The 18067-nt window shown below is 40.7% G+C and overlaps 1 protein-coding gene across 1 annotated transcript; it reads right to left on the minus strand.

The window, feature by feature from the left end:
• Nucleotides 1-119: 119 nt before the first annotated feature.
• pdk3a (pyruvate dehydrogenase kinase, isozyme 3a) lies at nucleotides 120-12212 on the minus strand. Its single transcript, XM_050056279.1, has 11 exons — nucleotides 11837-12212; nucleotides 8602-8743; nucleotides 8415-8486; nucleotides 7736-7920; nucleotides 7558-7647; nucleotides 5567-5644; nucleotides 5269-5345; nucleotides 5034-5135; nucleotides 4844-4951; nucleotides 4601-4714; nucleotides 120-2512 (listed from the first exon to the last, which is right to left on the minus strand). Exons 1-11 carry the CDS (start codon nucleotides 11937-11939, stop codon nucleotides 2363-2365), a joined length of 1221 nt encoding a protein of 406 aa, XP_049912236.1. The 5' UTR covers nucleotides 11940-12212; the 3' UTR covers nucleotides 120-2362.
• Between the last annotated feature and the right edge of the window lie 5855 nt (nucleotides 12213-18067).

The raw sequence follows: 18067 nt of genomic DNA on the forward strand, positions 1-18067 counted from the left end.
ACGGGTGGAACTTGCAAAACAATTAACAAGATTATTACATCATTAATTGAGAAAAACAAACAGATTTTTTTTTTCCATGAAAACGTTTCTTAGAATCCTGAGATTATCTGATCAATCCACATGAAAACGTTTCTTAGAATCCTGAGATTATCTGATCAATCCATTTTCATCCGCTTATCCGGGGCCAAGTCGCGGGGGCAGCTGGACAGGCAAAGCACCCAAGATGTCCCTCTCCCCAGCAACGCTTTCCAGCTCCTCCTGGGGCACCCCAAGGCATTCCCAGGCCAGATGAGATATGTTATCCCAATCTGGGATCCCTTCTGGGTCTGCCCTGGGGCCTCCTACTTAGTGGGATGTGCCCAGAACACCTCCAACAGGAGGCGCCCAGGAGGCATCCTGATCAGATGCCCGAACCACCTCAACTGACACCTTTCGACGCGAAAGAGCAGCGGCTCTACTCCGAGTTCCCTCCGGATGTCCGAGGTCCTCACCCTATCTCTAAAGCTGAGCCCAGCCACCCCACGGAGGAAACTCATTTTTGCCACTTGTATCTGCGATCTCATTCTTTCGGTCACTACCCAGAGCTCATGACCATAGGCGAGGGTTGGGATGTAGATGGACCAGTAAATCAAAATCGAATCCCTGCCATAATCTTGTTAATCCAGAAAAACGGGGCAAATATTTTTTTCTCAAGTGAATGCAGTTTGCTTCCATTATTAGTTTCCCCTGCTGGCTTTTCCAAACACTGCGTGATTTCCTTTGTGTTTAAATAAAGAAAATGAAGTGGACTGTCCATATGCTTTAAGAAATAATTAAAGAAAAATCATTAAAAGATCATTAAAAGTAATTTTGTTCCGATGAAACAGATAATTAGTAGTAAAAGACAACATAGTAAAAGCTTGAAAAGGTAGTTCTTTAACTGTGTCCCTGCATAAAATAAATAAAAACCCTGTCAGGTATCAGATCTTTCTGCATTTCACCTGTATCTTCCAATTCTATCATTTCCACACGTGGTAATAAAAACAAAAAAAGCACATCTTAAAAATACACATGCTTTGTTTCAAACTCATTCAGCAGACTGTCCGTGTTAGTAACACTACGGGTGAGTCACAAGGCTGGCTGGATGAAGCGCTGTTAGGGTCACAAGTTCAAGCTGAGAGCTGCAGGTTGCCTATCGATCACAGCGGGTCTCAAATGTTGGTAGGATGGTGTAGAAAGGAGATGTAACGATGTATTCCCACGTTTATAGTCCTCGTTAGATGCAACAGGTCCATTCCTCTCTGTGCAGGTTTGTACGATACATCATGCTGGTGTGGCTGAAGCTACTAGGCGTTTACCTGGCATCCTACAGATGCTCCTTTGGTCCTTTAGTTGATCAATCAGGGTGCAAAGCTGGCTTAAAAGCAGAAATGGAGCGTCAGTATTGCCGGTCAACTGTGTAAGAGGGAGTTCAGGTGACTTTTACATGTGAGAGGGTGAGATATAAACAAAACACTGAAATAAAAATCTTCCATTATAAATAAACTGTAAGTTCTAGTGGAGCCTTAAAGGCAGATTTTAACATCAAATGTTAGATGTAAGGCTTTCTCTCTTTGACATGAATCTTCATAAAATAAAATGTACTCCTGATGCATTTGTTCTTACACTTTTTTAAAAGTTATCCCTTTTTCTCATCTACAGGCAATCCTGTCTTCCATTCTCCCAGGCTTACATACAAACAAGTCTTTGCTATGCCAGTGACACACTGGCCTAATTGTGCGTTCAGTCAAAAAAGTCTCCCAAAGGAAGGAAATGAAACCTCCTCCTCTTCCCATTCGCACTGAAACTCAAACCCCCCGACTCTGCTTGTGTTTGAGAGGGAGAAACTGAATACAAGCCCTCGCCGACGGTGGGAGAGACACTCAATCAGCCGTGCGAGGCTTATTCAGCGGCCTCGTCAGCAAAGAGGAGCGAGGCCAAACTGCATGAGACAGAAGGAGAAGTGAGGGTGATGCGGTGAATTTAGTCTGACGTAATGGCCCGATAGAGGAGGAAACGAAGCCGACGTTAGTAAAGATTCACAACAGTGACTAAATGACACTGGGGGGGTCTATAATTTGGAAGAGGTTCATTTTAAACTCCATCCTGGGAGAGCCGGCGTTTATGCCACAACATGCTACACTGATGAATGTCGTTGCCATTGGGTACAGACATAAGTCAAGGTCAACCATCGTTTCCAAATCTTTAACCACCGGAATGTGAAATCAAGTCTGATCCTGAACCAAGTGTTTACCCAAGGGCAACAGTTCATCGTGCATGCTCCGGGCAGAGTGCGGCCATTTGGGCTTCCAGCAGAGGGCAGGGCTAGCAGGGTCAGGCAGAGTTATCTGTTGGCTTTGTATTTTGACTTGCTGGCATCGCGCGGCTCTTTGCTGGGGTTGCTCCAGTCGTCTGCTTCAGGGCTGGTCTTGTAATGGCGCCACGCTGATTTGTTGAAGACGGGCAGACGCTCGAAGGACTCGCTGGAGAGGGCCTTTACGTGGAGGGACAAAACATAGAACACAAGAACTCGCAGTTATTTATCTTTAAAGAAAAGTTTGATGTTTGTTTTCAAACCGAAACTTAAATGACAGTAGATATAACAATGAAGCTAGAGACGGTTAGCTTAGCTCAGCATAAAAATGGCAGTGAGGAGGTACAGCTAGCTGACAATGGCACTTCCATTATTGCACAGACTAAACAGAAAAGGTAAAACATGTTAAGTAGTAAGCTCTAGGGTTACTGGCAGGTGTTTTTTTTTTTGTTTTTTTTTACACTCTAAAAGTGTTGGGCTCGCAGTTTCCCCTTGCTTGTAGTTTTTACGCTAAGCTAAGCTAAGCTAAGCTAAGCTAAGCTAAGCTAACCGTCTTCAGTATTTTTAAAGCCGGACCATATCTTCCCATGTTTTTGTGTCTAACTGACTAATGGGAATAACAATTTTTGAAATTGTTTACATACCAAACTTAAATGATGTTAAATATAACATTGAAGCTANTTTTTTTTTTTTTTTACACTCTAAAAGTGTTGGGCTCGCAGTTTCCCTTTGCTTGTAGTTTTTACGCTAAGCTAAGCTAAGCTATGCTAAGATAAGCTAACCGTCTTCAGTATTTTTAAAGCCGGACCATATCTTCCCATGTTTTTGTGTGTAACTGACTAATGGGAATAACAATTTTTGAAATTGTTTACATACCAAACTTAAATGATGTTAAATATAACATTGAAGCTAGAGACGATTAGCTTAGCTTAGCATAAAAATGGCAGCAAGAGGAAAAAGCTTGCCGACAATGGCACTTCCATTATTGCACAGATTAAACAGAAGAGGTAAAACATGTTAAGTAGTAAGCTCTGGGGTTACTGGTAGTTTTTTTCTTTCTTTCTTTCTTTTTTAACTTTAAAATGGTGACAGGCTAGCAGTTTCCTCTTGCTTGCAGTTTTTATGCTAAGATAAGCTAAGCTAACCGTCTTCAGTATTTTTCAACCTGGACCATATTTCCTATGTTTTTGTGTCTAACTGGCTAATGGGAATAACATTTTTTTTTAAATTGGTCCAGTATTTATCGAGAGGGCTGCAGCCGACAGCCGCAAAATAGGCTGCAACATTATCACTCGGGGCAATTATGCACCGTCAATGTACATCCACCAAAAGTTCTTTATTTTGCTACTGACAGGCTCAGGATAATATTATAGGTGTCTGACAACATTATGGAAAGGATTCCTAAACAGATAAACCTTTTTGTTAATGAGTAAGATCCTTTTTGTTTAACTAAGATCAGCCCCAAAATCGCTATCGCCAAACCCACCAGACTCCATTTAAATAAACTATCTCAAGGCAATTGAATCGAACGCAACTGGACTTGGTTTTGTCTTAGAAGACGTTTCACCTCTTATCCAAGAGGCTTCATCAGTTCATGCTTGTCTGACTAGGCTGGAACTAGTCTGACAAACTGGTGTGGAAGCACCCAGGTATTCAACCTCTGGGGAGGTCTTCACAAGGCCAATTATGTCACTGGTTCGTTAGTGCTCCAATGGTAAATAAACTACAATTTTATCATTGTAAAACACACTTAATTCAAAGTTGATCGAAACAAAATAAAACTCATAAATACCACAGTGGTTTGTCTTTCCACTGTTCAAACAATCACCAGCTCTGGTTTGGTTGAAATAAACCCTTAATTTACATGGTTAGATGGGAAAATATGCTGGCTCTATATACACTAAAATTACTGTTTATTTGAATGGAGTCTGGTGGGTTTGGCAACAGTGACTCTGGGGCAGTTTCTGGTCTGGCTGTAGCCCTCTCGCTTAACACTGGACCTATTTCAAAACTGTTGTTCCCATTAGTCACTTAGACACAAAAACATCGCAAAATAGGGTCCAGGTTGAAAAATACCAGAGTTACCCTTTAACAGACAGATAAGAGTTGTATCAGTCTTCTCATCTGAGTCTTGGCAAACAAAAAAGGGAATTAGCTTATTATCCTAAATGTCCAATTGTCCCTTTAAACTCTGACGTAGCTGAGTCACGTCTTAAGGACACAGAATAACCGACACAACATGCTCCCCATTTGACTAGCTCACTTTACCTTCAGATAGATGACTGCATCAGTGCCAACGCCCTCCATGGAGTAGAGTTTCAGATCCCCCTGGAAGTATCTGGCGTAGAGCCTAGAAATCGGCAAGCCGTAGCCAAAACCAGCCTGGGAGAGGGAGGGAGAGTGTAAGAAATATATTTCCCAGAGGTCACTCCACATTTAACAAATGTATGGGCTAAAAAAGTTTGGGAATGGTGACCAGGGGTCAATACTGATTTGATTTTATGTGTGTACCAGTGGGACAGCTCCTGGCTCCAGGCTTGGTGTAGGAGCAGTGGAATACATGTAGTTAAACAGACGGTCTATCTTCCTCAGAGGGACTCCTCCTCCTCTGTCGCTGATCTGAAGACAGAACGTGGCAGAGGTGGAGCAACAATCCCACAGATTATTTGTTTAATGATGTGCGTACTTGTGTCTGCTTTACCTTTATGGAGAGATCTTCTTTACCCAGAGTGACTTTGGCCTTGACTGGTGGTAATTCCTCATTGCTGTTCTCATAGAGCTCCACTGTGGCTCTCATTGAGTTCTGCAAACACCCACAGAGCTAATTAACTCAGCTCAGCACAAGTCCTTATAGAATTATAGTCACATTCAGATTTAATTACACTTAGAGAGCACTTAACCAGCTAAGTTACCGCCAGTGATGCTGCACTGCTCACCTTGAAGAGCTCGAACAGCATGTGGAACAGATGAGAGGGCACGTACACCGCCTGGATGGGTTTTTTCAGGGCCTTCACTGTGAGACAAGAATAACAGGGGTGTTGGAAGATCACACACTGAGCTGGCTCTTTTGAAGTTAATGAGATGGTGAACATTGTAATCAGGATGGGACTAAATTTGGACTCCAAAGCTGCACCCATTCATTCTAGACTACACAGTATACACTGCTTCATTTCAGCTGTGCGACAGATTACAGGGACGAACGGTCAAATGCATGAAGCCATAAAAAAATCTTACTGTTGAACTCTTCGATCTTCAGCCCGGGTGAAGCCAAGTAGTACTTCTCACACAACATCTTCGCTGTGTCGTAGGCATCTGACAGGATGCAAAACAACATGAGTCAGGGCAGAACCGGCAGAATATGTTCATTGTTTACATTTAGATTCCAGTCTCAGGTCATTAATGTAGCTGCTGTTCCTCGCCGGGTCACTGAGAGGGCAGCTTTGGATCCGTACTGCTGGTTTTCTTTAGAAACTATCATTATGTAAACATGCTGTTAAGTGGAGACAAACTTGTTTGATTCCGGTCACTGTTGAGAGCTGCTGGTGTGATATAACTGTGTCTCATAAGGACAAACATTTACAACAAAGCAAAAAAGTTCAACCTATACAGCTGCTTCAGAAAGTATTCAGACCCTTTCACTTTTGCAATTTATTGTGTTGTAGATTTGAATTTTGGGTCACTATTGGAACATGTTTATATGCTTTTATGTTCAAACCAGAAACTTCCAAGTGTATTTGTGCCAAATTAGAAGAAATCCCCTAAAAGCATTCTTAAGATATGAAGAATGGGACGGACTGACCAACACTTATAGCACTTATCTAAACAAGGTTACAAAGTGCTTCACAAAGTGCATGAAAATAAGACATCAATGACAATATTTAAAATATGTTAAGAGCATCGAAAACTAGTGTGTACAGAGGCAAAAATAGAATAAAAGGAAATAAAACACAAAAGTTACAAATCACAAAAGTACAAATCAGGCATTAAACGGGAAATATTTCCTATAAAATATGTTTTCAGCAATGATTTAAAACAGGTAATGTGCTAGCCAGCCTAATCTCCTCAGGCAGAGATTTCCAAAGCCTCAGGGCCTTGATGGCAAAAGCCTGTTCACCTTTAGTTACCAAACTCGATCTGGGGATAACTAGCGAGGGTAGGCTTGAGAACCTCAGGTCACGACTTGAAGCATAGGTAGTCAGAAGCTCCACTATATAACTGGGGGCTAAATCATGTTGAGCTTTTAAATGTATCAAAAGAATCTTAAAATCAATTCTGAAGTAGACTGGCAACCAAAGGAAGGAGACAAGAATTGGGGTGATTGACCTGCAGCATTTTGTTTGAGTTGAAGACGAGCTACCCAAGATTTACTGAGGTATGTAAACAGTGTATTACAGAAGTCGAGGCACAAGAATACAAAAGCATGAATAAGCTTTTCTAGGTCAGGAAAAGACACCGCTGATTTAACTTTGGTAGTTGCCAGAGGACAAATAAACGATTTAATAGATTATTACTTCTGTCTTGTCTGAGTTTAGCTGCAGAATATTACAAGTCATCCAGTTTTTAATAGCAGTGAAGCGCTCCATTCAAGTGCTCAGACAGCTAACATTAGCTGACTTAAAGGACAGGTACATGTGGGTGTCATCAGCGTATCAGCGGTAGGATACCCCACTAAAATTGCTGATAAAAACAATAATGTGTCATAATGTGTAATGCGTCAAGCTCTGATACGATGTAGAGCGTATGCTGTACCCTACGCTGTAGCCTGACGTGCACCTTCCCAGAATTGTAACTACAAGTCACAGCGATGCAGACCTCCTAGCTATTTTTGTAAGCTGAAACCATTTCCCTCAGTGGAAACGAAGCTTTTATTTACTTTAATTTCACAGATAAGAAACAATAAATTGTGAAGACAATAAAGCCTCCACAAAAATAGCATTTTAAGTCTTGTGTGTGATTTATCCTGGCTTCATATGAGCAGAGGAAATCTCTGCTCATCGCTAGGCTAATTCATACAATGAAAAATGCCATAGGCTTGTGCTAATAACATTAGCATGTTGTATTTGTTTGGAAAACGTGTTTAGTATAAGACAGTTGTTTTGTCAGTGAACCTTGTGAGTTGTAATTGAGATGAATTTTGTAATGTTACATTTTATGCATTTAAAATTACATCTAAAACACAATCAAGTGTGCAAAAAGTTAATGAAAGTTTATGACTTTAAACTCACCACTGACGACTTCAGCCACACTGCAGGTGGGATCAATACTGCCTATGTGTTTTGGATGTGCAGGGTTAGTGTCGTTACCAAACAGGAGAGCTGCAAGAAAGACAAAACAAAAATTAACTAGCTACTCAGACAGACAGTATGATCATGATTCAAATAAACACAGATTTCTGAGACTCACTGTGCTGGTTGATGAGCATGCGGAAGGAGATACGGTTGGTGTAGAAGCGGTCGAGGAAGTACTGAATGTTGCTGCTGATAAAGGGGTCAAAGCCAAACTTCTCCTTGTACTCGATGACTCCCTGAGCCATGGTGGGAACAACATCGTTGTGACGGTTGCGGATCTCAATCAAGAGCTCCAGGAAACTAAAAATAAAAACATTTTAAGAGGAGGAAATTAAATCCAAAATATTAACACAATCACCAATGAGGAACCTGTTATGTAATTTTGAGGATGTTACTTAATAAATCTCAAGAAAGAAATATGTTGCTCAACAGTTTTTTAAGGCGGCCAGAAAAATGATCAGGAAGAGTATCAAGCTTAATACCACACTTCTTTCATTTCCACTGAAGCAGACAGTTCTTGGTAGTGTGTTCTCTAAACAGACGGTCTTATCCAAACTCCTGTCTGTGTTTATCAGTAATGTGTGGCTGTTTATCTCAAAGGTGTGGTTACAGTATAAATACGCACTGTTACCTGGACAGTCTGCACAGATCTATGTGAGCAGACGGGATTAGCTGCAGCGGACTACAGACATAGAGCCAGTATGCAACAGCTGGGTGGCTCACAAAGCTGTGCTTACTGTACATCATACTGTACTTGTGTTCATGAATCTTTAATAAGGGAAATATTCACTCACTCGTTCAAAGCGTGAGGGTCCTCTGGCTTTCTGTTCTCGTAATCAAGCAGCTCCACAAAGCTCTGCATGTACCTAACAAAGCAAAGAGGTCAAAAGGCAACTTTTACAGACACTTATCAACACTACTACGATTATAAACCTTATCGTCTGGAAGGAAGATGAAGTGTACTTCTCAAGGATGTCTCACCATTTCTGCACTAGTCTGATGGAGGGCTGGCTGAGCAGGTTATCAGGTAGCAGGTTGACCTCTCTCATGGTGTTGGCCAGCCGCACCGGAAGCTCCTTGCGCAGGAACATGTAGGATGTTTTCTCACAAGCATTGTCCCTGCCTGAAGAAAAAGTATTTGTCACAGATGCACCATTAAAAGTGGCAGGACAATCTGGAAAGTCTGGTATGGTTTTCACTTATGGGAATAAAGTTTTCCTGCCAAGAAACATATTTCTTTGCTGGAGAAGCGCCAGTTCATCTCCTGGGCACTGCCAAGGTGCCCTTGAGGAAGGCAACGAATACGCGCCCTTGCACTGACATCCCTACATTTGAATTGAACGCCTTTATTGTCATTGTGCTTTACAATACAACAAAATTTGGAGCGCTAGTCCACCATGGTGCGTACAATAAATACAACATAAAAAAGGAAACAAATAAAACAATAACAATGAAAGAGCAATAATGAAATAAAGTACAGGTGTTGACGTGCAAGAGGTGGCAGTGAGTGGAGTGAATTTGTTTAAACTGAGCATAGCGTTAGTTCAGGCAGCTCAGCTCACATCCTACTGTAGCTACATCAGCTGATCTCAAACAGCCCAATCAACTGATGGAGCAGCTGATTTATGGAAGGGTGTCAGCTAATAGATCACATGATTCCTTTCTATGCAACCAATTGGTGAATCTCATTCAGGGCACCCTATTTAAACTGCTCTGGCCTGCCAACTGTTGCTGCTTCCTCTGCAAGCTGCTGTGCAACCTGCCTCCACCCCAGCTCCTCCTTTTCATGATGTGTCTGACTTATCAATGTCATTTCTGTATATTTGATGCTGCTCTGTTCTGTTCCTGGGGGGCCTTTGCTGCTCCTCCTCCTGCCTTAGGCTTTCCATGTAAGCGCATGGAAGGGCAGGGAGGTGTGCTCTTTCTGCCTCAGCCTTTCCTCATTTGCCTGTGGAAGGGCAGGGAGGTTTGCTCTCTCTGCCTCAGGCTTTCCATGTAGGCACATGGAAGGGCAGAGAGGTATGCTCTCTCTGCCTCAAGCTTTCCTCATTTGCACGTGGAAGGGCAGAGAGGTACGCTCTCTCCGCCTTAGGCTCTCCACGTAGGTGCGTAGAAGAGGCTTTCTGCGTAGGCCTGAGGAAAAGCAGAGGGGCCCCAGTACAGAGCCATACCACCAAATATAATACTGCAAATGGAAATAAAGTTTTCTTTGACTTATGTTCCTGAGTGAACTATGTTTGTTTAGTGAAATTATTGCATTTGGGAAGAAGCTATTTGCAAATCTGGTGGTTCTGGATCTGATGGACCTATAACGCCTACCAGAAGGTAACAGTCCGAATAAGTGGTGGCCGGGGTGTGTATTGTCCTACACGATGTTATTGGCTCTTGAGAGAGTGCGGCTGTTTGCAATGACTGAAAGAGAGGGGGGGCTCTGAGGAGCCTTTTTGTCTGCAACAGAACACCCACCAAAACCACACAGAAATACAGTATGAGCGGATGCTCTCGATTGTGGATCTGTAAAAGAACACCAGCAACTTAATGCATGTATTGTTTTTGTTTGTGCATGTCTGCATATTTCATGCTTTTAATGCATGTATAGGTCCTGTTCATGCATGTGTATATGAACAGAGTGAAAATAATTGAATTTCCCCTCAGGGATGTATACAGTATATCTTCTTCTTCTAAACACACACCACCCATAGCCAAAATATAAGTATATGGCTGTAGTCAGTCTCAATTTGCAACCTTTAAACATGATACTTTTAACTCTGCTAACTTGCTGGAAGTGTATTTTCTGTCTGCCAACATTAGCTTTACAAGGAAATCATAAATCTTGTTACCCAATGGAAAGGGGGGAGTCATGGGGAGGTTAGGGGGATTTATGTTTTACATGTAAACAACAGAAACTGAGTTACTGTGGTGTAATATTAAATGTCTTCCTTGAGAATGACTATGACTTTGCTCTTTTTGTACCTCACCAGATTCACACAGCAGCATGTGCAACCTATTAACCCTTGGCCTAGGGAACCACTTCACACAGAGCAAACTGGTTGGAGAAAAATTGTTCCAGGTTTTTCTAACTATTAAAAAAGTAACAATGGTAAAGTCTCAGCAAATCATGCATTCAAAGGAACGTCTGCAGCTTACAGGAAGTATGTTGTGCAGATATCGTGTTGCCCTGTGTGTGACCTCAACACTCCTACACACAGACGCAGTAAGAAGTGCCGATTTTAGCGTCTTTGGGATGACAACAACATGATCTGGCAGAGTGAAAGAAAACCTCTGGTCAAAGGAGCAGCTTCCACTGATTCAGCAACATAAAGGGAGGGCTCTTCGATTATAAAATGGGGTAGTGAAAGCAATAAACACTGACTCAGCCCTGGAATGACACACACACACTCGGCTCCTTGGACGACGTCTCATTTGTTCCCTTCTGAAACACACCTATGCTGTTTGCCCAACTCCTCTCATGCCATGAGGAATTGTTGCGAAAAAAGATCCTTCCTGTACTTGCACATCCAATCTACAGCTGTGAGGATGAATTACGCAACAGTGATGACAGTGTTTAATCAGAGATGGATTAAGAAACGGCTAGAGTGTGTCTACCAGCACTGTCATCTTATGTTTCAAGTCTCGTGCCAGAGGGAACATGCCTACGTGACTCTAGGTGCAGACAGAAAAAAGCACTGCATGTACAAAAACAGACCTCTCGTGTAACTTTCAATGGTGTAACACCAAAGTCCAGTGATTCATGCTGTGAGATGAGCTCCTATAAATGGAAATAAACCTGATAAGATGAGTAAACATGAGTAATTAAAAAGCCGGGGTGCTCATCCTCCTCCTCCTCCTCCTCCTCCTCCTCTGCTTATGGGCCTGCTGCAGTGACAATACCTGCATGGATTACTGTCACATGTCCACATAGTAAACAAACCTGCAACAGAAAGCAACCATGCAGAGCCATCAGCATGCTCGGGACTGTTTGTGCTGTTCTGGTGGTGAAATTAAACACCAAATTCAGTTGCCATGTGATCATAACAAGGTGTAATGTTTCAGGGCAGCCTGGAGAACACTTACACTATTAATAACAAGTAAGGGATTTCCTGTGACACTTGAAAATGTATAGATATTGTGAGTAAAAATGATAAAATACAAGGCCCCAGACTGTCCTTATCATCAAGTCCTTGCTTTAAGATGCCAGCCCTGCAGTGCTACTCACCAAAATCCAGAAACTGTTTAATGGACAGCGGGGACGGAGAGAACCTGGAGTAATACTCGATTTTGGGGTTGGAGTTTTTCAGCAGAGACAAGAAGATCCTCATTTTGAAAGTTTAATGATGCTGCTGCCTGGATGTGACGGAGAGAATGACATTCAGAAAAAACGCCACCGATTCATCCCCGGTACTGTTGACAGCCACACCGACAGTCTTGCGCTCTCAGCGGCGTCCACATCTGTCCCAGCCCGCGGACATCCAGAGGACACGACACCAAGAGATGAAGAAATGTCCATAAGGGTACAGACAGGACACAGACAGTATATTCTCAGGAGGGCTTCCTGGATCTACATTGTTGAACATTGAGAGAGGCTCAACACTTTTAAGCTAGCCGGAATTAAACGTTGACTTCCGGTTACAGGTTTTCAAAATAAAAAAGGCTGTGGCAAATTTACAAGCACTTGAGAAAAAAGTGGTGCCATTTTTTAAGCAGGCACCCTTTACTAATTGTTTATAATGGCTTTATTAATGTTAATAAATAATGTATTAATATATTTATATAATTATAACCAATTTATACGAAAACCATGTGGGTTGCCATGTTTTAAAAATGTCCCCCCTGCTGGTTAATCTTCCCAACACTTGCTTTTTCTCCAAACTTTCATTTGCAAACAATTAGGCTAATGTACCCACTCTAGAATAAGGTAAAAGGTCCAAGTATCATTGGGTACTTCGTAATTCATTTGTAATTTAAAAACAAACCAAACCAAATTTGAAGTTTTGTCATTTTCTGTTTTAAACCAAAACCAAAAAAAAAAAAAGAGAAAACAGCCGTTTTTCTTTTGTTACAGAATAAAAATACAAACAATCAAAAAAACAATCCAGAGCAGTCCATTTGGGTCAGGATGCAAATAGTTAAAAACAGAAGAAAACATAAACAAACAGAAGAATATATAAAAATTGGGAAGCATGATATTGGATTTTTTTGCCGATATCTGATATGCAACAACTCATTTGACCGACAACTGATGCCGATATCGATATATCCACCTTTTTCCCCACCTAATTTTAGTGATCAATAAGTCTCCTTCTAGCACTGTCGCCTCACAGCAAGAGGGTTCCTGGTTCTATCCCAGGAGGGAGCTCCTTCTGTGTGGCGTTTGCATGTTCTCCCTACTTCATCGTGGGTTTTCTGCGGGTACTCCAGCTTCCTCCCACAGTCCAAAGACATGCAGGTTAATTGGTGACTCTAAGTTGCCCGTAGGTGTGAATGTGAGTGTGAATGGTTGTCTGTCTCTATGTGTCAGCCCTGTGATAGTCTGGTGACCTGTCCAGGGTGTACCCTGCCTCTCAATCAGTGTCAACTGGGATGGGCTCCAGCCCCCCCGCGACCCTCAAAAGGATAAGCAGTTACGGAAATGAATGAATGAAGTCTCCTTTCTAGTGGAATTAACATCATATTTTACATGCATACTCTTATCACAATGGCCCACCAGCAGATGGAGACAAGAATTAAAATACTTTTCAGTTTACTCTTTGTTATATAATTTGCCCAGTGAATTAATATTTAAGTATATATTCATGTATTAGGCCTCACAGACCTCTTTTCATATTGGATGCACTTGTTTTGCATTTGGCCGGCACCTGTTGCTCCATCTTTTATCCCCTCTATTATAAGAAATCATATTCTTGAAAATTATATTTATATTGTTATATAATTTCTTGGAGTATTGAAAGTAATTTGAATCAATTTTGGGCAGATTATTTCCTGTGAATACTACATCGGAGATGAACTTCCGTGATATATTTAAGACCTTTTAATCTGATTCTGTTTAGTATAGGCCTACCTTTTCCAGTTTATATAATCATACAATAGGCCTCTTTTTGGACAAATTCAGTTTTTTTTTCTTTTCCCTGATGCTTAGCAATTGTTATATGCTTTTTCCTGCTAAATGTTTTTTGAAAAGTTGTTTTATACCCCTTAAAATCAAGAACTCCTGGTGACCCCCGTAGAAGCTCTGGCGACTCCTAGTGGTGATCTGGACCCTCAGTTTGGGAACAAGTGTTATTAAAAAAAATAATGAACAAAACAAAATTAAGCAGCATTCTATTGATATACACTTTATTACAATAATGATAATGTTTACAGTAGACAGTGAAAGTAACATTTTGTTACATAATTTTTTGAAATAGGGGAGATAAAAAATGGAGCAACAGGCAAATGCAAAACAACTGTATCCAATGTGAAAGGATGTCTGTGAGGCCTAATACATGAAAATGTCATATGCTTGTTTGTCTTTTGACCTCTGACCTTCTGGAAAACAAATTTGAGAACTTTTATTAGCAACATAACATTTACAACAGTAGCCATCATGGATTGTAAGAACCCTTATTTTCATTTACTTGCTGATTTGCCAAAGTTTTATGAAAGTGAAAAACATTTGACCCTTTAATAATGAATTGACATTTGTAAATGCAGCTTTAATGGTTTTTAAAGTTTCACCCATGAGGCTTTATAGTAGAAAGCTAGCTAGTTGTTATGAAGTGTCATGGGTGAAACTTAGCTGTGTAGTCGTAGCTTTATAGCTAGTTAGCTAACTAGCTACTATAAAGTGTCATGGGTGAAACTTTAAAAACCATGAAAGCTGCATTTACAAATGCCAATTCATTATTAAAGGTTCAAATGTTTTCCGCTTTAATAAAACGTTGGCAAAAACAAGTTATCAGCAAGTATACATGTAGCTAACTAGCTAGCTAAATACATAGCTAGATAGGTAGATAGATACTTTATTGTCCACTTGGCTTCAATACGCCACAGTAGGCTTAGATGGACTCATAAAGACATAAAGACAGTGACTTAACTGTTCATGTTTTAACAGCCAGATAGCTTTTTCACACCTTGCTCTTTGAAGTGTTTTATGACAGATAAAGCAGTAAATTATTAATCACTGTTTAACGCCATCAGTCACAATATAATTGCAACTGGATATATGTAGTAATGATGACTATTTTTGATGGACCATATTAACTCAGAGTTGTCGGGGTTGCTCTCAGAAGACAGACTGATGTCCAGTCAGTCCGTTTAAACTGCAGACGTTTTAAATTTTCTGTACAGCTGGAAAACATTTTTATTTTGAAGGCTTAAGTTTAAGACTTCCGGTCTATTGGGACGAGCTTGACGTGTTTTGGCAGCACGTACATTAGAAAGTCTCGACTCAACCGCACTTGGTCCAGGCTCTTTGATGCACTACGGTGATTGGCTTAAAACCCGGAAGTGAGACACAGCAACAACCCAATTGGACGGCGGTGTGTCAATCAACATCTTCTCTGTTGCCTTGTTTATCTGCAGCCACTTACTGTAATATATGCAGCATTACGTCTACACACGGTCACTGGGGTTACATTAAAAAATATATACAACATGTGTTATATTGACAAAATGTCTCATTGGACCGTGGAAGGACTTCCGTAACGTAAGCTACGTGTGACGGTAATAACAACGGCCAGGTGATGATAATCAGGCTCCAGTCCCACACAATGCAGCTGTCTGGTATCTACTAGATTTTGGTTTCTGCTGCCACGTAGTGGAGAAGTGGTTAGCACTGCACAGCAAGAGGTTTCCAGGCCTGAATCTGCCAGCCAGCTGGGGCCCTTCTGTGTTGAGTTTGCATGTTCTCCCTGTGTAAGTGTGGGTTTCCTCCGGGTACTCCAGCTTCCTCCCACAGTCCAAAGACATGCAGGTTAATTGGTGACTCTAAATTGCCCGTAGGTGTGAATGTGAGTGTGAATGGCTGTCTGTCTCTATGTGTCAGCCCTGTTACAGTCTGGTGACCTGTACAGCGTGTACCCTACTTCTCGCCCAATGTCATAAACTTTATTGCTTTTTATAAATATACACTCATTCTGGGTTTGATGCCTGCAACATGTTCCATTAAATCAGAATCAGAATTAGAAACACTTTATTGATCGAGTATGAATAGAAGTATGTAAATATAAAGTAATACATTCAATATAATAGAAATAAAAATGTGCATTAACACTAAGACAGTAGGAAAAAGATATACATCTTCACCTGCTGGGGCAACAAAAGAATGGGGATGATGTGGAACGCTCAAAAAGCACCAGTTTGGACTATCCTATAGGTAAACAGGTGAATTAGTAGCAGAGTAAAGTATCATGACGGGGTATGAAAGTGGCATCCTCGAAAGGCTCAGTTGTTCACAAGCAAGGACGGTCCCTTTGTGAAAAACTGCATCAGCAACAGTCCAACAGTTTAAGAAGAACGTTTCTATAATATCATCAAAAGATAAAAACAATCTGGAGAAATCTCTGCATGTAGGGGGCAAGGCTAATATTGAATGCCCATGACCTTTGACCCCTCAGGCAGCATTGCATTAACAACGGACATGACTGTATAAAGGATTTTACTCCATTGTTGGAGAACACAGTTCGTCACTGCATCTACAAATGCAAGTTAAGACTCTACCATGCAAAGTGAAAACCATTTATCAACAATATGCGGAGTTCTCAGAGCCCGAGCTCATCTGAGATGGACTGCCCTTGTCTCAACTTTTTTGGAACGTATTGCAGGCATATGATTCAGAAGGATTGTATGTTTACAAAAAACAACAAAGTGTATCAGTTGGAATATTCGATATCTTGTCTTTGGATTATATTAAGATGAATTTAAGTCAAAAGGGAATGTAAATCATTGTAAATAAGTGGTGACATTTTATTTTTGGGCTCCCATTTTTTTCTTGTAATCTCCTAGGATTCTGTAATGTAACTGTAAATTCATAGAGAGGTAATTTGGTGCTTTACTGGTAATAAATACCCAGAGACTCTAGAGCCAGTGCACAGTAGATAGGCTAGAAATGTGTCCACCAGCAGACATACAATTCAACATATATAGAAATCTAATTACTACTAATAAATTAATAAATAAAACCATGTTTTGTTTAAACTGAGCAAATTAACGACTTAACACTAACCCCAAGCATCACCTTTTCTTCACTTTCCCTGTATTTATTACTGAATCACATTTATTTCAAAAGACACTTCCTTTGAGGTTAAAAGGGGAATTATGGACCTATAATATAAAGTGTTACCGTTATGGTCTCTTTTTTGGTAAAAACTAATTAAAATAACACAAAGTGGGAGCAACTGTAACTCCTGGATAAGGCGGGATTTTTTTATGTGTTGTGGTGACGCAGACCTCCTGTCTGTTTTTGTAAGCTGAAACCATTTCCCTCAGTGGAAACAAAGCTTTTATTTACTTTAATTTCACAGATAAGAAACAATAAATTGTGAAGACAATAAAGCCTCCACAAATATAGCATTTTTAGTCTTGTGTGTGATTTATCCTGGCTTCATATGAGCAGCTAATTTCTACAATGTAAAATGCCTTGGCTTGTGCTAATAATGTTAGCATGTTATATTTGTTTAGACAACATGTTTAGTATAAGACAGTTGTTTTGTCAGTGAACCTTGTGAGTTGTAATGGAGCTGAATTATGTGACGTTACCATTGTTAAATGTTGCTGTTGTCCCTGGCTTTATATGAGAAGAGAGAAGTTTGCTAGCTGCTAAGCTAATTTATACAATGTAAAATGCCTTGGCTTGTGCTAATAACGTTAGCATGTTATATTTGTTTAGAAAACCTTTAGTATAAGACAATTGTTTTGTGTGAATCTTGTGAGTTGTAATGGAGCCGAATTTTGTAATGTCACCTTTGTTAAATGTTGTTGTTGTCCCTGGCTTCATATGAGTAGAGAGAAGTCTGCTAACCGCTAGGCTAATTTATATATAAAATGCCATAGGCTTGTGCTAATAACGTTAGCATGTTGTATTTGTGGGGAAAATGTGTCCAGATAAAGACAAGTGTTTGTCTGTGAATGCTGTGAGTTATAGTGAAGCTGATTTGTGTACTTGTGTTTGAAACTGTCTATATTACACCATGTTTAATGTGTGTTTAATGTGTGTTTTGAATCAACTAAACTTTACAGCACTTCACAGAAACCCCCTCCGTCGCCGACTAGTATTTTGGAGGTGTAACTGCAGAGTGACACAGACACCACCGCACAAGTATACATGCTCACAGCGGCGTAGCCCACGTTCGTTGGCGCACAAGTATATATTCCGCTTAAGGTGAAAGACTGGTGTGACCTGTCGATCAAACAGTTTTTCAGAGTGTAGACCACTGTGACCCTAAATGAACACCCACAAGATACATTTACA

Source organism: Epinephelus moara, chromosome 11, assembly GCF_006386435.1.
Source record: "Epinephelus moara isolate mb chromosome 11, YSFRI_EMoa_1.0, whole genome shotgun sequence".
In the NCBI taxonomy this organism is placed as follows: Eukaryota; Metazoa; Chordata; class Actinopteri; order Perciformes; family Serranidae; genus Epinephelus; species Epinephelus moara.

Excerpts from the sequence above, each read along its gene's own strand:
- pdk3a (XM_050056279.1), bottom strand. The coding sequence starts at position 11,939 with ATGAGGATCTTCTTGTCTCTGCTGAAAAACTCCAACCCCAAAATCGAG. Across the intron at positions 8,487-8,601 it reads ATCAGACTAGTGCAGAAATG|GTACATGCAGAGCTTTGTGG; the intron begins GTGAGACATCCT and ends TTGCTTTGTTAG. Across the intron at positions 5,346-5,566 it reads GAAGATCGAAGAGTTCAACA|TGAAGGCCCTGAAAAAACCC; the intron begins GTAAGATTTTTT and ends CTTGTCTCACAG.